We start from the raw sequence: 19,964 nt of genomic DNA, 5'->3' as shown, positions 1-19,964 counted from the left end.
TCTCAAGATGATTCCGGGTTCGTCTGGTTCCGGTCGTCGCTACGTCACGCTGACACGTGAGTGGGAGCAGAGCGGAGGAGGTCGACTCGCTCAGCGTCAGCATCCTCTGGAAGACCACCGGAAGGATGCTGTCTCTGGGAGGAAGCGTGTGGGTTTGATGGGGCATCGGATTAAACAAAGCTCTGATCTGAAACTGCACCACGATCATATATTTGTTTATAATCCCGGTTTCGTTGACAATTAGCGGACCGCTGCCATGTTCCCGTCGTGTTACTCCAAGCCGGCGGACAGCGACGGGAGCGGCGGCGGGAGGAGGAGCTCGCTGGCCAAGCTGCTGCTCGGAGTGTTCGTGGTGTACATGCTGCACACCGCCTGGCTGCTGTACGGCTTCCTCAACACCAGAGCCTGCGATGGAGGCAAAGGAGAGCCGTGCATCACCTCCTACCTGACGGCCAGACCCAGACTGCAGGTCCGTGCAGGCCCGGCTCCTTGACCAGACCCAGAGCCTGGAGGGACTGAGGGTTCTGACGAAACATCTGTCTGAGACTGCAGTCTGTTCACTCACTTCACACATATGTGGTTGGATGTTAATAAGATGGGACCATTAAATACAGACTGATTGATACACCAATTTAAAGTAATCTGCATTAATAAGTATGTTGTCAGTGCAGTCAACTCAACGATGCTCTCGCAAGAAAATAAGCATATTGAGTTTTACACATTAATAACATTATTTTTTTATTTTTTTACTTTTTAACAGTTGAATCATATTTTAAATATGGAAAACAGCTGGAGGTGGTGTAACTGTTCTTATTCCAGGCTTAGAGGCCTTTTGCAGTTTGCACATTCTCCCTGAGCATTGCTTTTTGCCAGTAGGTGTGAACATGAGTGTGCGTGTGTGTGTGTGTGCGCGCGCACGCCAGTGTTTTTGTCTCTTTGTTTGCTCTATGACCTCTGAGTATTAAATACTGACGCAGGATGACTTCCCATCTCTCTTCTTTCATTCAGATGAGCGTCTTTACTTGTCTTGTGCCAGACAACAGCCCACTCAACCTCGAGGTGAAAATCGACCCCTTTGACCCTCACTCTACATTTAAGAGGTTTGTTTAGACCTTCGCTTCATCTGTGATCTATATGTCAGCCAGCTACGGTTTCAACTACATTTTATTACCACAATTGTTTCTGAACAGTGGTAGCAGCAAAATGGCGGATATTTTATGAAAATAATGTCATCATTGACTCCCTTACATAATAATAATGAAATGATAAGGTCCTTTTTTTAAGCCCCAATTCATTAAGTTAGTTAATACAACACAAAAGTAAAAGTACAGCTTATCAGTTACTTTTTAACTGCATTCGATAACACTGTCAGTGCTAGACACTTTACTCATTTTACCTTAATGAGATATCTATAACAAAGTAAAAAACATTTTGTCAACAAATATAGATATAAAGAAAGATTTTTTTTTTTAGTTTGAAAGAATAAATCAGTGACACACACATGCAGATTGAAACTTGGAATTTTGATCGAAGTTGTACAAATACTCTGCAGTAACCTGAAGTTTTAAACATGTGGAAGTGACGTAAGTTGGAACAAAGTTTGAGTAAAATATGATGTTAAAATAGCTAACAGTCTTGTAATTCTTCACCTCCAGCCCAGTTTAAGCATTATGTGAGTGTTTATTCCATTAACAGCTGTGTCTCTCCGTTGTATTTTGAACCTGGAGTGTTTTCTCTGGCTGCAGGCAGGTGAACGTGTCCCTGCCGGGGGAGACCCGGGCGAACGGCTCGCTGTTCGCCGTCGTTTATGTCCACAAAGCCGGCGTTTCTCCGCTGGAGGACAGCAGAGAGGTCCACTATGCGGCTCAGCTCACCACCTACATCCCCGCTCCACCGTCGGAGGGGCAGAAGGACACACACAAGGTGCTGGGGTCGCTCGCTCGCTCGTCTGCACGGGGCTGCACAGACTTCACCCACGTTAAATTGTGTTTGTGTGACTCCTCCAGGGACCCGGTCCACGATCTGAGCAGCCGGTGTCCCACTGGAGACCTCACCTGTCAATCACCATGATGTCGGAGGACTTCACCTTCAGCAAGGCGGGGCTTCCCAGTGACGTGCGCCGCTACATGAGAGTGTAAGTCACATTGCGCTGTGGAGGTCAGAGCCAGGTGAGCGGATGCTGACTCAGGATTTATCACTGCTGCACCTCAGGTCTGAACTCTGCTGCCAGACGAAGAGAAACCCACTCACTTCATGGAAGAATAAGACGAAAGCATTTCAGGCTTCCCATTTATTATTGATTTTCTTAAGTTATTCAAGAATGATTGGTTTGAAGTGTTAATAATGTCTTCATTTAGTGCTTGTTAAAGCGCCTTTTTAAAAACATATAATTATCATTGTATATGTGGTAAAGCTGGCTATCAAAGGCTCAAATCCCTCAGTCCAACCGTTAACACATACGTAAGGAACATGACTGAGCTGGATACAAAGGACCCAAACACATGACTCAGGAAGAAGACGAAGGTTCATTCAGTTTATTTGTATTCAAGCAGGCAGTGGTGGCAGCATGTAAGATTACTCAACGTGAAAACGGATACCCTGAAGGTCAATATTAGACTCGGGTCAAAATCCGACAGGCTCTGAAAGGAGGCTTTAATACAAATTAGGAATGTTACCAGATGAGAGACTCGACGCAGAGAGTCGAGATGGCGAGACTGAGGACGACACATTTAAACCCACAGAGAGGGAGTGGACAATTAACGAGAAACAACTGAGTACAGAGCAGGACATGAATACTGAGTCAGTACTAACACTGAAGTACTAACGCTGAAAACTAAACATCAGGGACTCCTGTCTGTTTTAAACTTCGTGACACTATGTCGGATTTGTTTCTTTGTTCTAATTTCTCCACAAACTGATCGGCCTTGTCTGATGAGGATTATTTTTTTTTTTCTTTGATGCTCCACTCGTTTCTTCAAAATGCAAAACGATATCTTTTCTCTGTCCGCGGTTTGAGGGTGTTGGCTTGTCGTTGCAGCTCTCACGAAGGCAGACAGACGATCTACCTCCCACTGCTTCTGGTTAACGAGCTCAACTTCCGAGTCAGAGACCTCATGGTGGGACACTTTACCCTCACAAAGTATAACACACTCTCTTGCTTTTTTTAATCCGGCACATGAATCGAGGTATGTGTGTGTGTGTGTGTGTGTGTATATGTGTGTGACAGGAGATTAGCAGCAGCACTGCTCAGCTCCCTCTCACTGTGTCCTACGAGGGAATCTCCCTGAGAGGATTCCGGTTTTGGGTCCATCTGCAGGACATGGTTTACTCCCTGCGACAGTTTGGTGAGCCAACAAGACGGCACACGAGTTGTAATCTGAGATTGGGTGTCGGATTGTGCTCGAGGAGTCATCTGTTGTTGTTTTATCGACCTGGATGAAACCTAAAAGCCTCCATTTTGAGCTGAGTCTTCCTTGTGTTGCCAGGCTTCACCGAGAAGAACATTGATGAGATTAAAGAAACTCTGGTGGGATCCAACCTCTACCTTTTAGTGCTGACAGCCATTATCACAGCCATACAAGTGAGAGTATACACTTCAAAAAGCGTCCCATCTTCCTATTGACACGATCATGTATTGTAGGAGAAATTCTCAATTATTTATTTATTTGTTTTGCTTTTTTTTTTTTTGTAGCTCATCTGTGAATTTCTGGCTCTGAAAAATGACATCAGCTCTTGGAGGAAAAAGAAAAGCATGGTTGGAATGTCCAGAAAGTCAGGTAATCGTCAACAAGAGAGCAAAGCCACCGCACATGTGTTCCACTTACGGGGGTCGCTCGTTTCACTTCCCGTCAATGACATTGTATTTAATGGTTGCATTGGCTGTAAACAATCCACTGCTGTGAGACAGCGTCTGGAAGAAAAAAAAATGCTGGGACAGTTTGAGCCGTCTGCGTCTCTCTATTTCCAGTTCTGTGGCGAAGTTTCAGCACTTTACTGATCTTCGTCCACCTGTTGGAGGAGACCAGTCTGCTGGTGCTGCTGCCCGTGGGGCTGGGAGCGTGTGTGGAGGTACTGCGCATGACTTCATGGGAATACTTGTCAGGACGTGCAGGTTTGCCTCACTGGTCTGGTTTGTGCAGGTGTGGAAGGTGTTCAAAGTCTTTAAGATCCAGCTGCACTGCAAAAGCAGCAGGTTTCATGTGAGCATCAATGGATTCACACAATCTAATTTCCCAAACCTGCGCATGCATCAAAGCTCTCACTTACAAAAAAGTTGGTTTTAAACCCGATCCGGATTCTGTCTGTGTCTCCTGCCGCTCAGGTGAATAAGCTGGATGAAGAAGAGAGGAAGACCGTGGAGTACGATGTCCAGGTAGCGCCGTCTCCTCCGTTACAGCTCCGCTTATTAAACTCTTTGTTTAATTTAATTTGAATCTCTCGTCTGTGATTTTTCCACCCCAGGCGTCCAGATACTTGTCCTACTTGGTCTATCCTCTGTGCATCAGCGGGGCCGTCTTCTCGCTGGCCTATTTACGTCAGAAGAGGTGACCTGATCGGCGCTCGGCTTTCTGTCACGTCGCACTGTTGAAATGTCGTCGCCAAATACTTTTAACACTCAAACTCTGAGTCTGATCAGCCATGACATTATGACGACTGGTTGTCAGCCATGCAAACAAATAACAACAAACATTGTGATGTTTCGCCATGACTACAAGTCCCTCTTCGCCTTTTATCAGATCTCTATATCTACCCATTCTGTTTACTTGCTACTTTTGTACATCCAACCAACAGATGCCAAAGAGAAAATCCATGTCATTCATTTGACCTCTCAGTGGTCTTAATGTTATGGCTGTTTTTTAATTTTTCACTGGAGCAAATACTCAACTTGTACAATATTATTGCTTCAATACGAAATGTTCTATATTGATCTATATAAATTATATCATTGTTATATTTATGTCAACAGTTACTATTCCTGGTTGATCAACACGCTTGTGACTGGTGAGTTTTGTTTTTTGACATTAATCCAAATCTCATGAGTTAAAAGAAACTCAAACACAATCTAGTTAAAGTTAGATTTTTGGGTTTTTTGCAAATAGTTGTCATGTGATAAAATACAATGTACATATATTATCCACATATAGAAGGTGCAGTAAGACTTGAAAACGCAATAATGCTGTACAAAGTAATATAACTACAGTTCCAAAAGAGGGATGCAAAATTTTTTTTTAAATTCAAACAGTTCACGTGTCGACTTTAGACCAACTTTGAAAACAATAAAGTCCATCTATGAGAAAACTACATCAAGACCTTTGAAAACAGCAGGATATGAAGGGATGGTGACAGTAAAGTATTGTGTGCAGCACAAGAACACCTGGAATAACTTCACCCTATCATGTCGTCTGCAATGAGGAGTGTTGCAGAGATTTATTTCTGATAGATCATCTCAAAATCCTGCTCACTTATTCTTGTCGTTCAGCACCTCCGTGATTTCTTGTCAGGTCCATCAAAGTGTTTTAACGCCCAGTGTGCTGTACTAACATTCCTCTTCCCTGATCTGCTCAGGGGTTTATGCCTTCGGCTTCCTGTCTATGGCCCCTCAGCTCTACATCAACTATAAGGTCGGCCCCGTCACAGATTTATTATGGAACAGACGCTCTGATTGTTTCCCAGAGTGCAGTTGAGTAACTTAAAAAAAAAATATATATATATTTTCTGTTTGTGGATCAGTTAAAGTCCGTGAGTCACCTGCAGGGGACAGTTTTGATGTACAGAGTGAGTATTCCTGCTTGAGGTGCTTCTGTTTCCAGAGTCGTTTCAGCATTCGCACAGCTATCGTGGCTCAGTCCTCTCTTCTCCTCCTGCAGGGAGTGAACACGCTCATCTCAGATCTCTGCTCCTGTGCGTCCTTCTTCTCCTCTTCGGCGGCCTTCTCCTCCTCTCACCAGCTTTCCTGCTTTCGAGACGAGCTCCTCTTCCTCCTCTACCTTTACCACCGAAGGTGAGACGGCATTCACTGAAACGCGCAGGTCCATTCAATTAGATACAACACCCAAACAAAACTAAGCATTCACACGTTATCAGTGATCAGCCACGACATTAGGACCACAAAGAACACCTCGTCGCCTTTTTATCATCACTTTACATCTTTGGCTGCGGGCTCACATTTTCTCCCTGAGAAGCAATGAAACCATTGTAAGCTTGGAGATGAAAGTGATCATGGATCGCCCATCTCATTACTTCACCAGGTCCTTTGCCACCAAACCCAGGAGAAGAGAATCCGGCAGCCACACCAAGAAAGTGAAAACTCAATGACAGGAAGATGAGCTGATCCCTTTAGAAACACATGCACAAAAACACCGGAGCAGACGGGGACTGACCAGGCTGGAGTGTGTGAGGCAGACGCATGCAGGGCTCGTGTGTTTCAGACGGTTTGGCTTCGAGCAAACTTCCCCTTTACTGCTGCTGCGAGCGAAGTCCCTCATCTACGGGCACGTCTGCCGCGCATTTCACTTTGCGTTACCCATCAAAACCAATATCATCTCACTACTTCTGTCACTGAATGATGCTTCATACCTTAAAAATGATCCTACACAGTATATTCTCGACCTGTGGACTTCAAAGTGTGCGTCAGACCTCTCCTAGAGGAAAATCTGGGGGGCAAGGGAGGGATGCCTTTTCCTTTTATATTTGAGAAATCATGATGAAAATGAAACATTCAGGGTAAAAAATACAACATTTTATTAAAAGAATAGGTTGAAGTGTAATAGAGACATTGAAGTACTAGACTTTTTAATTGCCTGTCACTCTCAACAGTTGAGAAATATTCTGAAATCAGGCCTTCAACAAAAAAAATACTACTTTGTGTGAGTCAAAGAAGCACTTTGAATCTCCCTGATAAGCTCTTGTGTTTTTATACTTAAGCTCTGGAAGGTTTTTAATGAGCAGCACCATTTGATCAGATTTGAATCACGTCGTTTCTCTTTTTGTTTATATGACGTCCTCAAATGCCAAACAGCGACTTTTCTCTCTCAACTCGATTTTTAAAATGTGATCCTGGTAAATGAACCAGGAGGAAATGAATGATCTGCACCGTGTTTGTACAGACGGCGGCTTCAAGCCTTCTAAACTCTGCGACAGGAAGCACTGATTCCAATTTTCTATTCTCGATGAAAACAACAGAACAACTTGTGTGACATTTGTAATGCTTGATGTGTTTGTCCTGAAGTTGCACCGATGTCAAGGTGCTGATGTTGTGTGACCTGTGCGGCGCTGTGAGTGGATTACAGGATGTCACAGTGTGCGCTCACTACGTGCTGGGTGGATTTATTGTTTATCTTGTATTTATAAAATCAAATAAAGTCTTCCTTACTATATATTGCAAGTTACTTTTCACTGTCGGTATCCTTAAAACAAATAGAAATAATCCATTTTATGGTAAGGCTTCATTAGCAATAGAGTTATAGCTATCAAAGATTAAACATGCAGCTGCTTAAATGAAAAAAATAATACAAGTTTGCTTTCTCAACGTGATTGTTTCCGCTACATTTATTGTATTTTCTTTTTTTGTTTGTTTTTTGTATGATTTTTGCAATGCTGTTTGCTTGTTGATTTTTTGTAATAAAATGGAACAAATAAAAATGTGCCTGTCTTTATGTTTAACTTGTTATTTTTATTTTATGATGCGTTTCACAGTTTATCACTCTGTATTTATCAAAGTTGAGATCGTGATGTGATTGCAGTGATAGATTGAGGTTTAAGAACACAACAATAATTTCTAAATGGAAAAACATCACTCTATAATTACATAAGCCTGGCATGTTTTGACACCTCTGTCTGTGGGAGTAACTTTTCTATTTTTTTTTCTATTTTACATCTTTCATTTTCCCATCTGAAATCAGAAAAACCTAAAGACAAAGGTTCATCCCATCCTGATTAGGATTATCCTGACCTTCAGCATGCAGGAGTGTAGCCCAGTGTTATGTATCTCATTTTCTTAAAAAAAAAATATGATTCCCAATTATGTTTAAATGAAATCCTGTCTACAACAGTGTTTCTTACTAAACTAAAGCCTCGGTGGTTCATTCTCTGCACAGCCTTGTGCAATAAGGTCACTACTACATTACTTAATGCACTGCTGCCATCTGCTGCTCTGCAGAGCTGCAACCGGAAATCAGTTATTGGCTTCAAAAGTCCCTGCAAGCTTCAATCACCTCATTTAGACCATGTGCATGTAATTAAAATGGTGGCTGTAAGAGAGAGGACTTGTGTTGTGAAAGTGACAGATAATGAAAACAACCCTAAATACATATAAATGTTGCCTTAGATTAGCTAGTAGCAGCTTCGCAGTATGGATACAGAAGCCCCTACTAATCATTAAAAAGAGTAAAAACAATATATGCATTCAGGTCACTAATAATAACACCAAAAACCTTGCTTAATTTTTTTTTTCCTGAAAAAAAGAAAAAAAAATCACTTGAGAGGTCTGAAAAACGAAGTTGCTGATTTGAAAATCCTGCCGTTCAGTTTTTGGGGTCTGTGTTGTGACATGATAAATGATAAATCTATCTTTCTAAAACTAAGGGAAACAAGCTTTGCAGCATTTTTTAGATTTATGCAAGGAAATAATCTATCTAACACAAATCACCCTAACAGTTTGTATTTCTATTCTGGAAGAAGAATGCGCATTTCTTCAGATATTTACATATATTTAACAAGCAAGAAGCAAGTCCCTCGAGCACCTTAATGTGTCATTTCATAACAACCTGCCAAGGCTGCCAAAGTGATGTTTCGCAATACAGTTTAACCATAAGAAAGTAGAGACACCGATTTCTGTTTTGTCATTTTATTTCATTGTGTATTTTTTCCTCCTATTTGACAAGTAGGCTGATTGAGCCCAGAAGACAAAATAAAAACCAGTGTTTACTAGTACGAGTTCTGTACAATTCACCAGTGGTACACACCAGTATAGCTTACAATATACCAACATGAGCAGATTTACACAACAACAAAGAGATAAAATAGATTGTTTTGTTTTTTTGAGGGCTTTTTTAAAATTAATTATTTTTTTTACATTTTAACCCCAATAACACCCAGATGTTTGATAGTTTCATTGCTGGCTAAACATGGAAATCACATCCAGATAAAATAGGATTAAAAAAAGTTTTTTGTGTCTGTGTGTGTTTTTTTTTGTTAGTTTTTTTTTTTATTTGGTGCTGTGCAAATATGCTTTTCTCCATACCAGTATATCATGCTATACCAGTAACACGTCATATTGTCATACTCCACGTGGGGTCAATATTAACAAAGACACATGTGATCTGATGTATTTTCAGTTCAGTGTTTGACGTCTGCAACACGAGACAAGATTCCCAGTCATGTGGCTCGGCGCGTCACCAGCGTGTGTTTTCCTGTGGAAGCCTGTTCAGGGGGAGTTTCTCATTCAAAGTGTTACACCTGACGGGGAAAAACTGGGACTCGGCACAAACATCTCCCATGGAAATACACGATTTGTTGGCGATTAGACACTTAAAGGCATTACACCAGGCTTATCTATACATTTGAATGTTTACAGGGTTTAAAAACAAAAGGTGGGGGTAGTGAAATCGTCCCCATATAAATAGCTCAGTGACCAGTCTGAGACACAAAAACCTTTGCTTTTTCTTTTTTTTTATAACTCTTGAGAAATCCTGTCACAGAAACCCCAGAATCCATTGAGATTTTTTTTATTTGTCAGTTTTGAACATCAGTCTTTGTTGGGATTGAATATCAACTCGTGTTTACAGAGGAAGAAACGAGTAACTGCTTAAAACAACACAAAAAACATGGAGCCAGCCGACTATAAAGGGTAAAAAAAAAAATTAAAAAAAAGAGCGCGAGAGAGCGGACCAAATTGAGTTGGAGTGGGGAGTTTCCTGCCTGCGGTGTTTACCCAGACGGGGTTGGATTCTTCACATTTGGAGTCTTTTAAAAACCTGCTCGGAGAGGAGCTGAGGAAGACTGTGTGGGGGAGGGGGGGGAGGGGGGGGGGGTGAAGGAGGAGGACAGGGTGTTCCTTCTTCAGGCAGTAGGAGCAATGCGGGACTGTCCCCCAAGTTTGAACCCGCCTTTTCCCGTCCCTCCCTCTGTCTCCTCCTCTGCAATTTGAGTCTATAAATAAAAGCTGGTGAGACGGAGGGAACGCGGGAACGGATGGAGGAGAGAAAAAAGTCGGAGACACGGAGGCTGAGAGTTGTGTTGCTGGAGCGACCGGCGGAAAAGCGAACAGAAGACGTGTGGTTTGATGTGCTTGTCGTGAAGAAGCTCTAACGGAGCAAACGGTTCACAGCGAGGAGTCCCAACCGACGTACGAGTTGTGGCCGCCGGCTGACGTCGTGAGCCCGTCCCCCTTCATGAAGTTAACATGCAGATATGTTGCAGATCGATGGCAGCCCGATCAGATGGTGACGTGTGAAACTAATGCACCGGACACCGCATCTTCCTGTTTATTCCCGTTTCAAGCTCTCCGCTCTGCCGCCCTCCTCTCGTCCTTGAATTCCAGTCCAAAGAGAGCCAAGCTGCCAAGTCCCTGATTCAAGGAAGTGTTTTTGCTCTGTTGTTGTAAATATGAAAGTCACAGTGGTGGAGATTTGAAATCCCAGGTGAACTTGAATACCCTAGCTGGAGTCTTTCACAGACTGTGATCACAGCATCAGAGCCACTGGGTCTCTGCAGCGATGGGAACCTGATGCCTCCTTCAACTCGCGCGCGCCAGGACCGACGTTACAGATCCACACAAGTCTTTAGTGTCCTGCTGAAAAACAGAAGCGGTGAGGACGCCCGTCGCTCCTGGTGATCAGCTCGGGGGCCCGACGTGGGGCTAGTGTGGACGGGAGTGAGCCATCATCTTGAGCCGGGACTGGTCGATGACGTCCAGGAGATTTTTGGCGTCAACGGCGAGAGCGTGAGCTGCTGTCAGCATCTGCTTCTTGTAGTCCTGCTGGAGGCTAAGAAACAAGAGAGAGGGGGATTACTTTTATTAAAGGATGATAAGACAACAATCATGCAATGTAAACAACAACAAAAAAGAAGAAATGATGTATTTAGACTTTGAAAAGTCTGCAATAAATTCTCCTACTGACCTGGTCATCACATATTGTTGGGCTAACTTCATCTTTCCAATCAGCTCCGCCAAATCAGAGTTCAACAGCTTCTGTGCCATCTCGATCTGAGTGACGCATGAAATACAAACATGCCATCAGCCACGTCGTCTCAAATTCTTCAACAACTCCTATTAATATATACAAACGTGGAATATTTCGTGCGGCGAGTGTGTGAGAGCACGGTCAGAGTGCGTTCCCACCTCTCTGTGTGTACTGGCAGGAAGTTGAGGTAGAGTCTCGTCCACTGTGGCCAATAACGTCCTTAATGCCAGACCGACATCCTGAAAACACACACAGTGTTTCTCCATTAGAATCAGTCCTGGTAAGTTTAAAGTTGACATCTGCAGCCGGGTTAGAGGAGGAATCTCTGATTATTCATCAGGAAATGTTGCCAACAATCTGCCCTTTAAAGAGCTAAGCGACGTCGTTGAATTACAAATGTGTCTCAGTGGTTGGAGAGATCGAAGCTGAAGCCGTCTTGACCTTTTAAGTGTATCGAGACGCACAAACTGAGACTCAGTCATCCCCTCCCCCCGAAGACCAGCGATGAATTTAAAGGAGAATGAAGAGTGAGACGGACTCGGAGGCGACCCCTCGTTACCTTCACCATGGGAACGTATTCCTCGGGAGGAGCGGGTTGAATCTTGCTTGACATCTCGATCACAGCTTTGACCAATCCCGTCACGTTCTCGTACACTTTGTCGTTGGAGCGGTCCAGGTTGGCGGTGGGGGGCGGGCTTATCTCCTGGGGCTGTAGCTGCACAATGATGGGGGAGAAGACGGAATGAGAGGAGAGAAACATGGAAGCGACGAGCACGCCATTTGTGAAGCAGAAAACCAGCTGAGACGATGCAGACAATCAGCTGTCAAATGGCATGGATCTTTGATTACAGATAAACATGTGATCAAAAACTTAAGTCACGAATTAATATCATTTTAAGTGACACGACGGTATAAAAAGATTACAAAGTTTGGGAGGAAAGTGATGAAACGAAGCCACTGCAGATCACTGCAAACTTACAAAAAAAACCAAACAAAGTCATCGGAGACAATGAGTTGATTATCCATTAACGGGATGAAAGACTGAGAGAACGACATAAAAGACGCAGCTATTACAAGTAACTCCCTAAAATGACCACTAGATGGAAGCATTGCATAACCACAAGCGGCTGAAACGTCACGACAGAGAAAACCAACAGTGTTTTGTTTTGGTTTGTTCCCTGATCCTCACTGTCGTCTCTGATTGGCATCCGGCCTTCAGCCTCAACCAGTCAACCACAGCTGGCAAACTGCTGACAAACCACCAGTTTCTCTTAATAGACCCTCGCCTACTAAAAGCCAGTCCTGAAGGTGAATGGATGAAACTCATGTATTGATATCAAATCTGTTTGTCATTATTTACGAGTAGTTTCATCCAAATTTTAACTTCGAAAGTATTTGTAAGGGCTGGCTACAAAAGAGATCTTTATTTAAAAGAAAGAAGTAAGAGCTCGTGGACGAAATGATACTAAGGAGGGGCCAAACAAGACCTTTGTATCGATGAATTTAGTGTAGGTTTACTGGATTTATATCAAATGATCAAATAACGCTCTAATGTTAGTTATACCCATTACAGATAAAGACTTACCAGCATTTTCATATTTAAATAATCTAACAAGCACAAAAGGTTTTACAAATGGTATAGCCTATTGATTTTACCAATAACATATTTTTATGGAAAAAAAAATTTTTTAATACTGGCATCCAACCAATAATTTGGTGTAAGATAAAGTGCGGAGTGAGCAGTAATCGAAAGGAGCTCATCTTCCCACATTTTGTAAACGACTGGCCTCAACTGACCAACACTAATCAGATGTGGGTGTTATTGTGAAGAAAACCTTGGATATGTACGTCAGGGTGAAGTGTGGGGATGAGATCAATGTGCTTGAATGTTGGCGTTACGGAGGTCGATTGAGAAATCAGAGAGCGGCTGGAGGAGAAATGAGTGAACGAGGAGACGAGACGCACAGTAAACACACACGGACAGTGTGCTGCTTACCCGCCAGGGCTAGGGGTCAACAGTAAGGCAGAGAGCAGGAGGAGGAGGGGGAGGGTGCAGCCAAAGAAAAGATAAAAAAAAAGGCAATATTAATACTCTAAGCTTTAAAAAAAAAAAAAAACATGCAATGTGTATTAATTGGTAAGATGTGTTCTTGAACGTGTGCGCCGCAGTTTGACGTGTCATCGAGGACGAGTGTTTTGGGTGTACGCGGGTGTACCTTGACTCCGTCATTGTAACTGTCACCGGTATTTAAGCAGGCCAGGCTGCCCACCTGGCTCTGGGCCCCAGGTCGAGGGGGCTTCTTTGGGGGCGCGGCATGTTCTGTAGGAAACGGCAAATAAAAAGGCAAATGAAAAACCGGTATGAGACTGCATTCCTTTTTCCTCCTGTTCTGGTTCATCCTCGGAAACAAACGTCTGTCACAAATGTAAAAAGGCATGAAATCACAGAGCAAGAATCGATGACGAGGGCAACATTGCTTACAAACAAAATACAACTACTACAAGTAAGAATTGTAAACATCTATGCAAAATTAACCGGCAGTTAAACTATTCTGAGCATTCTTCAATTCCCTCTCACTTGCTGCTTTCATGCTGCTCAACAACACTGAGGTTGACATGATATCCGAGTCCGTGTCATATTGTGGCAAAAGATACTGACACTTGATCTGCTGTGCAAAAACACAGAAGGACTAGTTACAGAGTTTGTATTGTAAGATGGAGTAACAGAGGGTCTGAGTTTGAAGGATGTGTTTTGGTTAGATTAGAGGAGAAAGGCGAGAGAAAGACACGAAAGTAGTTAAGTGGATGTAATTAGGGTGGGTTACAAGCTTGTGCATTACCTGGTTTGCCAACGGGCTGGTATATGTGCTGGTTTCCTGTCTGCACAAGCAAAACAAAACAAAAAAACAAACAGAAACAAAGATAACGTTGGGTTAGCAAGTCCACGGACTTAATCAGAAGCTGAGCAGGAAATTAGAAGTTGACAGGCAGAAACCGGCAGCGGTCTGTGAAAAATGCGGAGAATTCAGTTTTGACGTTCCTGTCACACGACGACGGGCCTTGATTTATATGCAGCGAGTTCAACGTGTCTGTGTTCAACGGTGTGTTGTTGAGCATTGCGTCGGGAAAAAATTATTCTGTCCGACTACACAAAATGTTTGTTTTTTTTAAATAAAAGGCAACCGTTTCTCAAATGAAACAAATTCCAGCCGGCTGAACGTCTGAAGGCAATGCCACAAACTCTCTCCCATTGTTGGATTATTATTCATGCAAGTTTTTCTTCTTAGTGTGAGAAAACAGCACAAAGGACTTTCAACAGCATCGGAGTGTTGTGGTCTGGCAACCACCAACACCCTAAAATACTACACTACAGCAATTTACACACACACACACACACACACACACACACACACACACACACACACACACACACACACACACACACACACACACACAAACGAGGGAGATTTTTCCCACCACAAACCACAACCATTCAATGGGAGGAGGAAGAGGACAAGCAGAGAGATGAATTACAGAGACGGAAATATCTGGCCTATGGCAACTTCAGGCTGCAGCAACAACTTCTGCTGGCATCGCGGGGAATAACCGACGGCAACGTACTACTGGGTGTTCGGCTCTGAAGAAGTCTGCAGGGAGGTTACAGATGTAGAAACTGTAGCAGGATTTGGGAGAAGGATTGGTCAAAAGAAGTGATCAGGTTTTTCATGTTTAAGCCGCTTAAATGTCAGAAGTCAAATTTATTGTGGTTAATATTTGGCTGAAAAATGGCTAAAAATGTGCCGATAATTTATGTATAGTTTAAAGTTTCGACTCTAAATAGCAAATCTCTGAACATCTCCATCCATCGTTCACAGACGACCACCATGCTGAAGAACTGAGCAACAAATAAGCGACTTCTTCTTCTTCTATTAATATCTGCTGATGCTGTGTGAATCTATTGACCTCCACATTGTTGACCCTTTCCACTCCCTCCGGGTCACTTCCTGTCCCGGGATCAATTCCCGCAGCTCGTAATCAAAACAAACGCATCCATTAACCAATCGCAGCGAGTTTGCTCGCAACACTGACTTCCGTCAACGCTCATCCTTATCAAACCTCCGTTAAAAACACAAACAGTTCAGAAACATAACTTTCCTAGCGGGAGGGGGGGTGGGGGTGTTATGATTTTGACAGCGCAAATGAGTGAGAGGAGATGTAACATGAAGGCCACTATGTTGTGACCACACACCACCAACGAAAAAAATGGATGTAGAGAGAAATCTATAGAATAAAAAAACAAAAAAAAGGGTAAATGAACCTACCGGTGGTTGGAGTCCACCTTCTTCTCTGTCCAGACTCCCTCTGGAGCTCCTTGTGTCTGGTTTCTAAAGATACGTGAATGAACACAAACATGAGACGTCCACATCTCAAATGTGTCGAAGTTTAGTATTGCTCATATTTCAGATTGTGAGCGATTATAGAATCATAGCACTGACTCCAAAAAATAAATTCCACTTTTTTTTTTTTTTTTTTTAAAGAACATTAACTGCATGTTACTGCTCTTCAAAACCTACAAAATTTCAATCTGATCATACTGATGCTTACATAGTGCAGGCTCGGCCATTTAACAGAGCAAACTTACTGGTTTCTCAAAGATCTTAACTTTCTTTTTTTTCCGGACTGACTCTCATAATGCAAAATACAATGAAGTGTTGAAATGTCTGACTGGATGAGGGGATGAGTGAGTGAACTGCAGCAAAAACAACAGATCAATCCAAACAGGAACATACTGTACACCGCTTGCAGGATCCCAAAGGTCAGGACCTCAGGGATTCCACTCCCAAGTGTTTTTTTGTTTAAACTTTAGAAAAAATCCTCAAATTGCAGACAAAAAAAACCAAAAACAACAAATGAACGCATCGTTCCTCCACCTCCACTCTCACACACTCATCCTTGCATACCAGTTTTCCCAGACAGGACTTGAAGACCAGCATTGCCAGTGAGCTCATCAAAGTTTCCTGATGAATGGTTTGAGTTGTTGTGTCTCTCTGGTTATCTCCGGATCTAACAGTATCTCTCACTGTGCCTCCGCCTGACCGCTGGCTGTCTGCACGCCTGCTGTATCCTCGCCTGTGCTGCTGCTTCCATCAAAAGAATTCCCATTCAACTGCAGCTTCCTGCCTCCAGTGCACTTATATCTGACTCTGACGCACGGGGAGGGGAAAGGAGGAGGAGGGAAATGGGATGGAGCACGGGATGGGTGTCTTCTCTTTTCTCAAACCCTTCTGCCTTTCTCCTCCCTTTCTCTCGTCCGTCCCTGAAGTGATGGTGTTGTAAAAATCAGCCAGCCTACGGTACACACCTTCACAGGAATACGCATGCACACACACATACACCAAAAAAAAAAACAAACAACTACTTTAGCACCTCCTCAGCTTTCAGTAATCATGTGTGTTGTCAGTTTGTGGGTCAAAGACAGACTGTTGAGTGGGCTGTCACATTTTCTAAGCATATCATTAGCCTGGAATTCACGCAGGCCACACCTGCCTACAAACTCTCTCCTTCATAAACACACGCACACACACTTTCCTCGTATTAAAGATGAAAGATTGGTTTCTCCAATACATTTTCCTTAGTCAATGTGTTTCAAGTTAAACTATCATTGATATATGTGCATTTAAATCAGGGGTTAAGCCTCCCCCTTAACAGACCTTAAACTATACTGTGCCTCCCCCATGACTGTAAAGACCCCCAGGCAAATAAAAAGTGAACTGCAGCAGCACACTTTGAAAAGCACTGATGTAAAATCAATATTATGCAGACTATAGAATACTTTGAAGATGATTCCCAGAAAGCAACAACGATAAGAGGCGAATTGAGGGAGTCAGCAGGTTTATTATTTAGAAAAAAGATTGTTCTAAAAGTATCCTGAACATAATAATGATAATAATTTGATGGAGGTTGCTTTATTCGGTTTTCCCATAATAGGTTATGAGATTGTGAGCATAAACATAAAGAGGCTAATGTCACCATCAGCATTTGTAGTGTTATTTAGCCACCTGTTGCCAAGCAAAAAAGTGTGACTCTGACATTTTCAGGGCATTTATCTTCTGTATTATTCAAAGGGTAAAGCCGTCAGTGCAAACAGATACGAGGTGCTTCATCTGTAGTTACAGCTGAATGCTCGCTTGGGAAATTAGTTCAGGAGGAATCTGAAATAAATTAAAGCATCTAAGTCATTAGTTCACAAGATAAAGCTTGGGAGGGCTTTTACATCCCTTTAACGTTCCTCAAAATGAATGCTGCTGAGAAACAAATATCACACTCTATACTGGCATTGCTTTTTCACATCAGTCCAACAAAAGCCAGCTCATGCTGCCCTCTTGTGTTCCAGATGACATGTAGAAGGTTTAGATTAGCAGAGTAAAATGTAACACAACCGTGTCGGTGTTTAGCTGCACCATGCTGGGTCTTAACTTTGTCCAAATGTGGATATAGTTTATATCTGCAGCTCGCTTAAAAAAACAAAAAACAAAAAATGGAATAACAGAACAACACCTCAGCACTGACTGGAATAGCAGAACGATTCACAACTTGAACAAGAAGATTAAAAAAAAAAGTGGTTACTGACTGAGTTCTCATGCTCTTTTCTAGTAATCTGCAGCTGGATAGAAGCTCAAATTCTTTTAAGGTCTATCATCTGACTACAAACAATATGGCAGCATGGCTCAAAGAGACTTAGTGAAAAAATACAGCTGAAGAGTTAAAGTTAACACCTTAATCAACATGAGCGAAGCAGTTCATGCTGTGATTCATGTATGCATCACTATTTAGGAATGTAAGAAAATCCAAAACAAACAAAAACATTTCAGCTCATTTTCCAACATCACTTTCCGACCTCATGAATCACTTTTTTTTTTACACTTGCCTATAAACATGTAATTGCACTGTGTGGTGCTGGTTGCAGCGCTTTTGTGAATACTAGTGTTTTCCCACTCTGCAGCATCTTTCTCAGCGCTGTGCTGGTGAAGACCACTTGTGTGGATGTGTTTTTATACACGGCCATGTGTTACACTCTCACCGTAACAGTACAAATAAGAGATCCTCTCAATCTTTAAACACAAAGTGGTCCTTCCTTCTAATAAAGTCATTTCACCAGTGTGTTCGTCTGGAGTCTGCGAACAAAACACTCAAATATGAAAGTATATGACGACATGCAATCTGGAACTGAAAAAAATAACTAACAAGAAAGCAAAACATAAATACTTCACAGAGAGGACTGAGGTCATGTACCATGCACAACAGCACAGGAAAATAAATAACACGCAAAAAACAATAATACATCAAAGCTGCACTGGTATATTTTTCCATCTTTATGATGCAGATTGTTTTTAAAAGTGGCAAAAATACAATCATTGCTTGTGTGTTTGGAACGATGTGGGCGAGTTGGATTTGCCTTCAGCTGTGTAATTCTGCCTCAGATACCGAGGGGATATCAACAGCCTGCAGAGTATCAAACTAAATCCACGGTCAAATGTACTTTTGTATCATGTGTGTGCCGAGTGTGTTACCAGCAGCCTTTCCTCCTGTTCCAGCCACCTCTGATCCTCCTCCATCTGCTGCTGCTGTATCATCAGCTGTTCCTCCATTAACAGGCACTGCTGGCCTACACACTGCTGCATGTCTACTGCCCTGTCCTACACACAGACAACACACACATACACGTACGCAACGTGCAACAAAAGACAAGCAGAGCACAACAGACATGCACACCAAAACACAGGTACACCCACGTGAAGAGAGACATGCACATACATCCACGCACAGATGAGACACGGAGACAGACAGACACGAACACCAGACTGATGAGAGGCTACACCGGCAGAATGGAGGCACACAGGCTGAAAACAATACAAGTCAATGGGCTGATGCAGATGGCATAAATCATGTGAGATAAAAACTATAATATAGTAAAAAAAACAAAAAAACATTTTCTTTAATTGCAGTATTTGTTCAATCTAGTAATGCTTGCCAGATCAACATTTATTTCCTCTGTTACTGATCTGTTTGTCTGGAGGAATTATGCAGATGTGAGAACATTTATGACAATGATAAGGGCAATTAATCCCAAAGCAGACTGACTAATCCAAGTGTTTTTGGCGCATATGAATGAGTGTGTGCATGTGCATGTGTGTGTATGTTTAAAAAGAAACCTGGCGTCATACCTCCATCACGGAGCCCCACAATGCCATGTCCTGTCCGTGTGGCTGCGGAAGGTGCTGTGCGTGCGAGTGCGTGTGGACGTGGTGGCGCGGGTGTGTGTGCGCGTGGTGCGTGTCCAACATCGCAGCCTGCGGAGGGTACAGGGCACTGGGCACAGAGGGGAGGGTGTGTGGTCCTGGATACCCCGCCATCTGATAGCAGAGAGACAAAAGAGACACGAGAGAGAAAAACGGAGAACTTTATATTAAATGCACACGCTTCCAAAAATGTGAATTAAAAAGTTAATTGTAAGGATATGCTGCAAATCATAACTTAAAATATCATATACATCACATAATAAAATTTTTACCTCGGTAAAGCAAGAAAGAAAATACCACTTGCTAAGAATAATTTAAATATTTGAATTTGAGTAAACTATCTTCTACAGTACCTGGTAGTGTCCGGGATGCTGGGGGCTGGGGTAGAAACCTTCACTTGAGCGAGGACTCGGGTAGCCTGGTCTGCTTGGCTGGACGTAGCAAGAAAACAAGAAAAAAAGGAAGGAAAAGATAAAAAAAA

At 42.7% G+C, this 19,964-nt stretch overlaps 2 protein-coding genes across 5 annotated transcripts in view; one reads left to right on the top strand and one right to left on the bottom strand.

Moving 5' to 3' along the window:
* Window positions 1-256: 256 nt before the first annotated feature.
* On the top strand, window positions 257-7,537 carry LOC308133579 (lipid scramblase CLPTM1L-like; the record flags this gene model as incomplete). The annotated part of the gene is made up of 17 exons (XM_080501012.1): window positions 257-469; window positions 1,009-1,100; window positions 1,746-1,923; window positions 2,007-2,134; window positions 3,038-3,116; window positions 3,227-3,344; window positions 3,486-3,580; window positions 3,692-3,776; window positions 3,968-4,068; window positions 4,140-4,199; window positions 4,322-4,372; window positions 4,462-4,544; window positions 4,967-5,001; window positions 5,566-5,621; window positions 5,731-5,775; window positions 5,868-6,001; window positions 6,249-7,537. The coding sequence occupies 17 exons, from the start codon at window positions 257-259 to the stop codon at window positions 6,313-6,315; spliced, it is 1,620 nt and encodes a 539-aa protein (XP_080357138.1). The 3' UTR covers window positions 6,316-7,537.
* A 1,300-nt stretch (window positions 7,538-8,837) lies between these two features.
* Window positions 8,838-19,964, bottom strand: part of LOC308133694 (focal adhesion kinase 1-like) — a 63,724-nt gene continuing 52,597 nt past the window's right edge. For 2 of the 4 annotated variants that reach the window (XM_080501175.1, XM_080501178.1), the window contains 10 exons: window positions 19,837-19,914; window positions 19,409-19,597; window positions 18,755-18,880; window positions 15,506-15,568; window positions 14,024-14,063; window positions 13,400-13,503; window positions 11,743-11,898; window positions 11,342-11,422; window positions 11,121-11,206; window positions 8,838-10,985 (listed from right to left, as the gene is read on the bottom strand). In XM_080501175.1, the coding sequence (XP_080357301.1) occupies window positions 10,859-10,985; window positions 11,121-11,206; window positions 11,342-11,422; window positions 11,743-11,898; window positions 13,400-13,503; window positions 14,024-14,063; window positions 15,506-15,568; window positions 18,755-18,880; window positions 19,409-19,597; window positions 19,837-19,914 (1,050 nt within the window). In that variant the 3' untranslated portion in view covers window positions 8,838-10,858. Of the gene's footprint in view, window positions 10,986-11,120; window positions 11,207-11,341; window positions 11,423-11,742; window positions 11,899-13,399; window positions 13,504-14,023; window positions 14,064-15,505; window positions 15,569-16,144; window positions 18,881-19,408; window positions 19,598-19,836; window positions 19,915-19,964 lie in introns of those variants that run through there. The other 2 variants (XM_080501176.1, XR_013936742.1) reach the window with 2 other exon arrangements.

The sequence above is a fragment of the Blennius ocellaris genome (genome assembly GCF_963422515.1).
Source record: "Blennius ocellaris genome assembly, chromosome: 8".
Taxonomy (NCBI): Eukaryota; Metazoa; Chordata; class Actinopteri; order Blenniiformes; family Blenniidae; genus Blennius; species Blennius ocellaris.
This window is presented reverse-complemented; position numbering and strand designations above follow the sequence as displayed.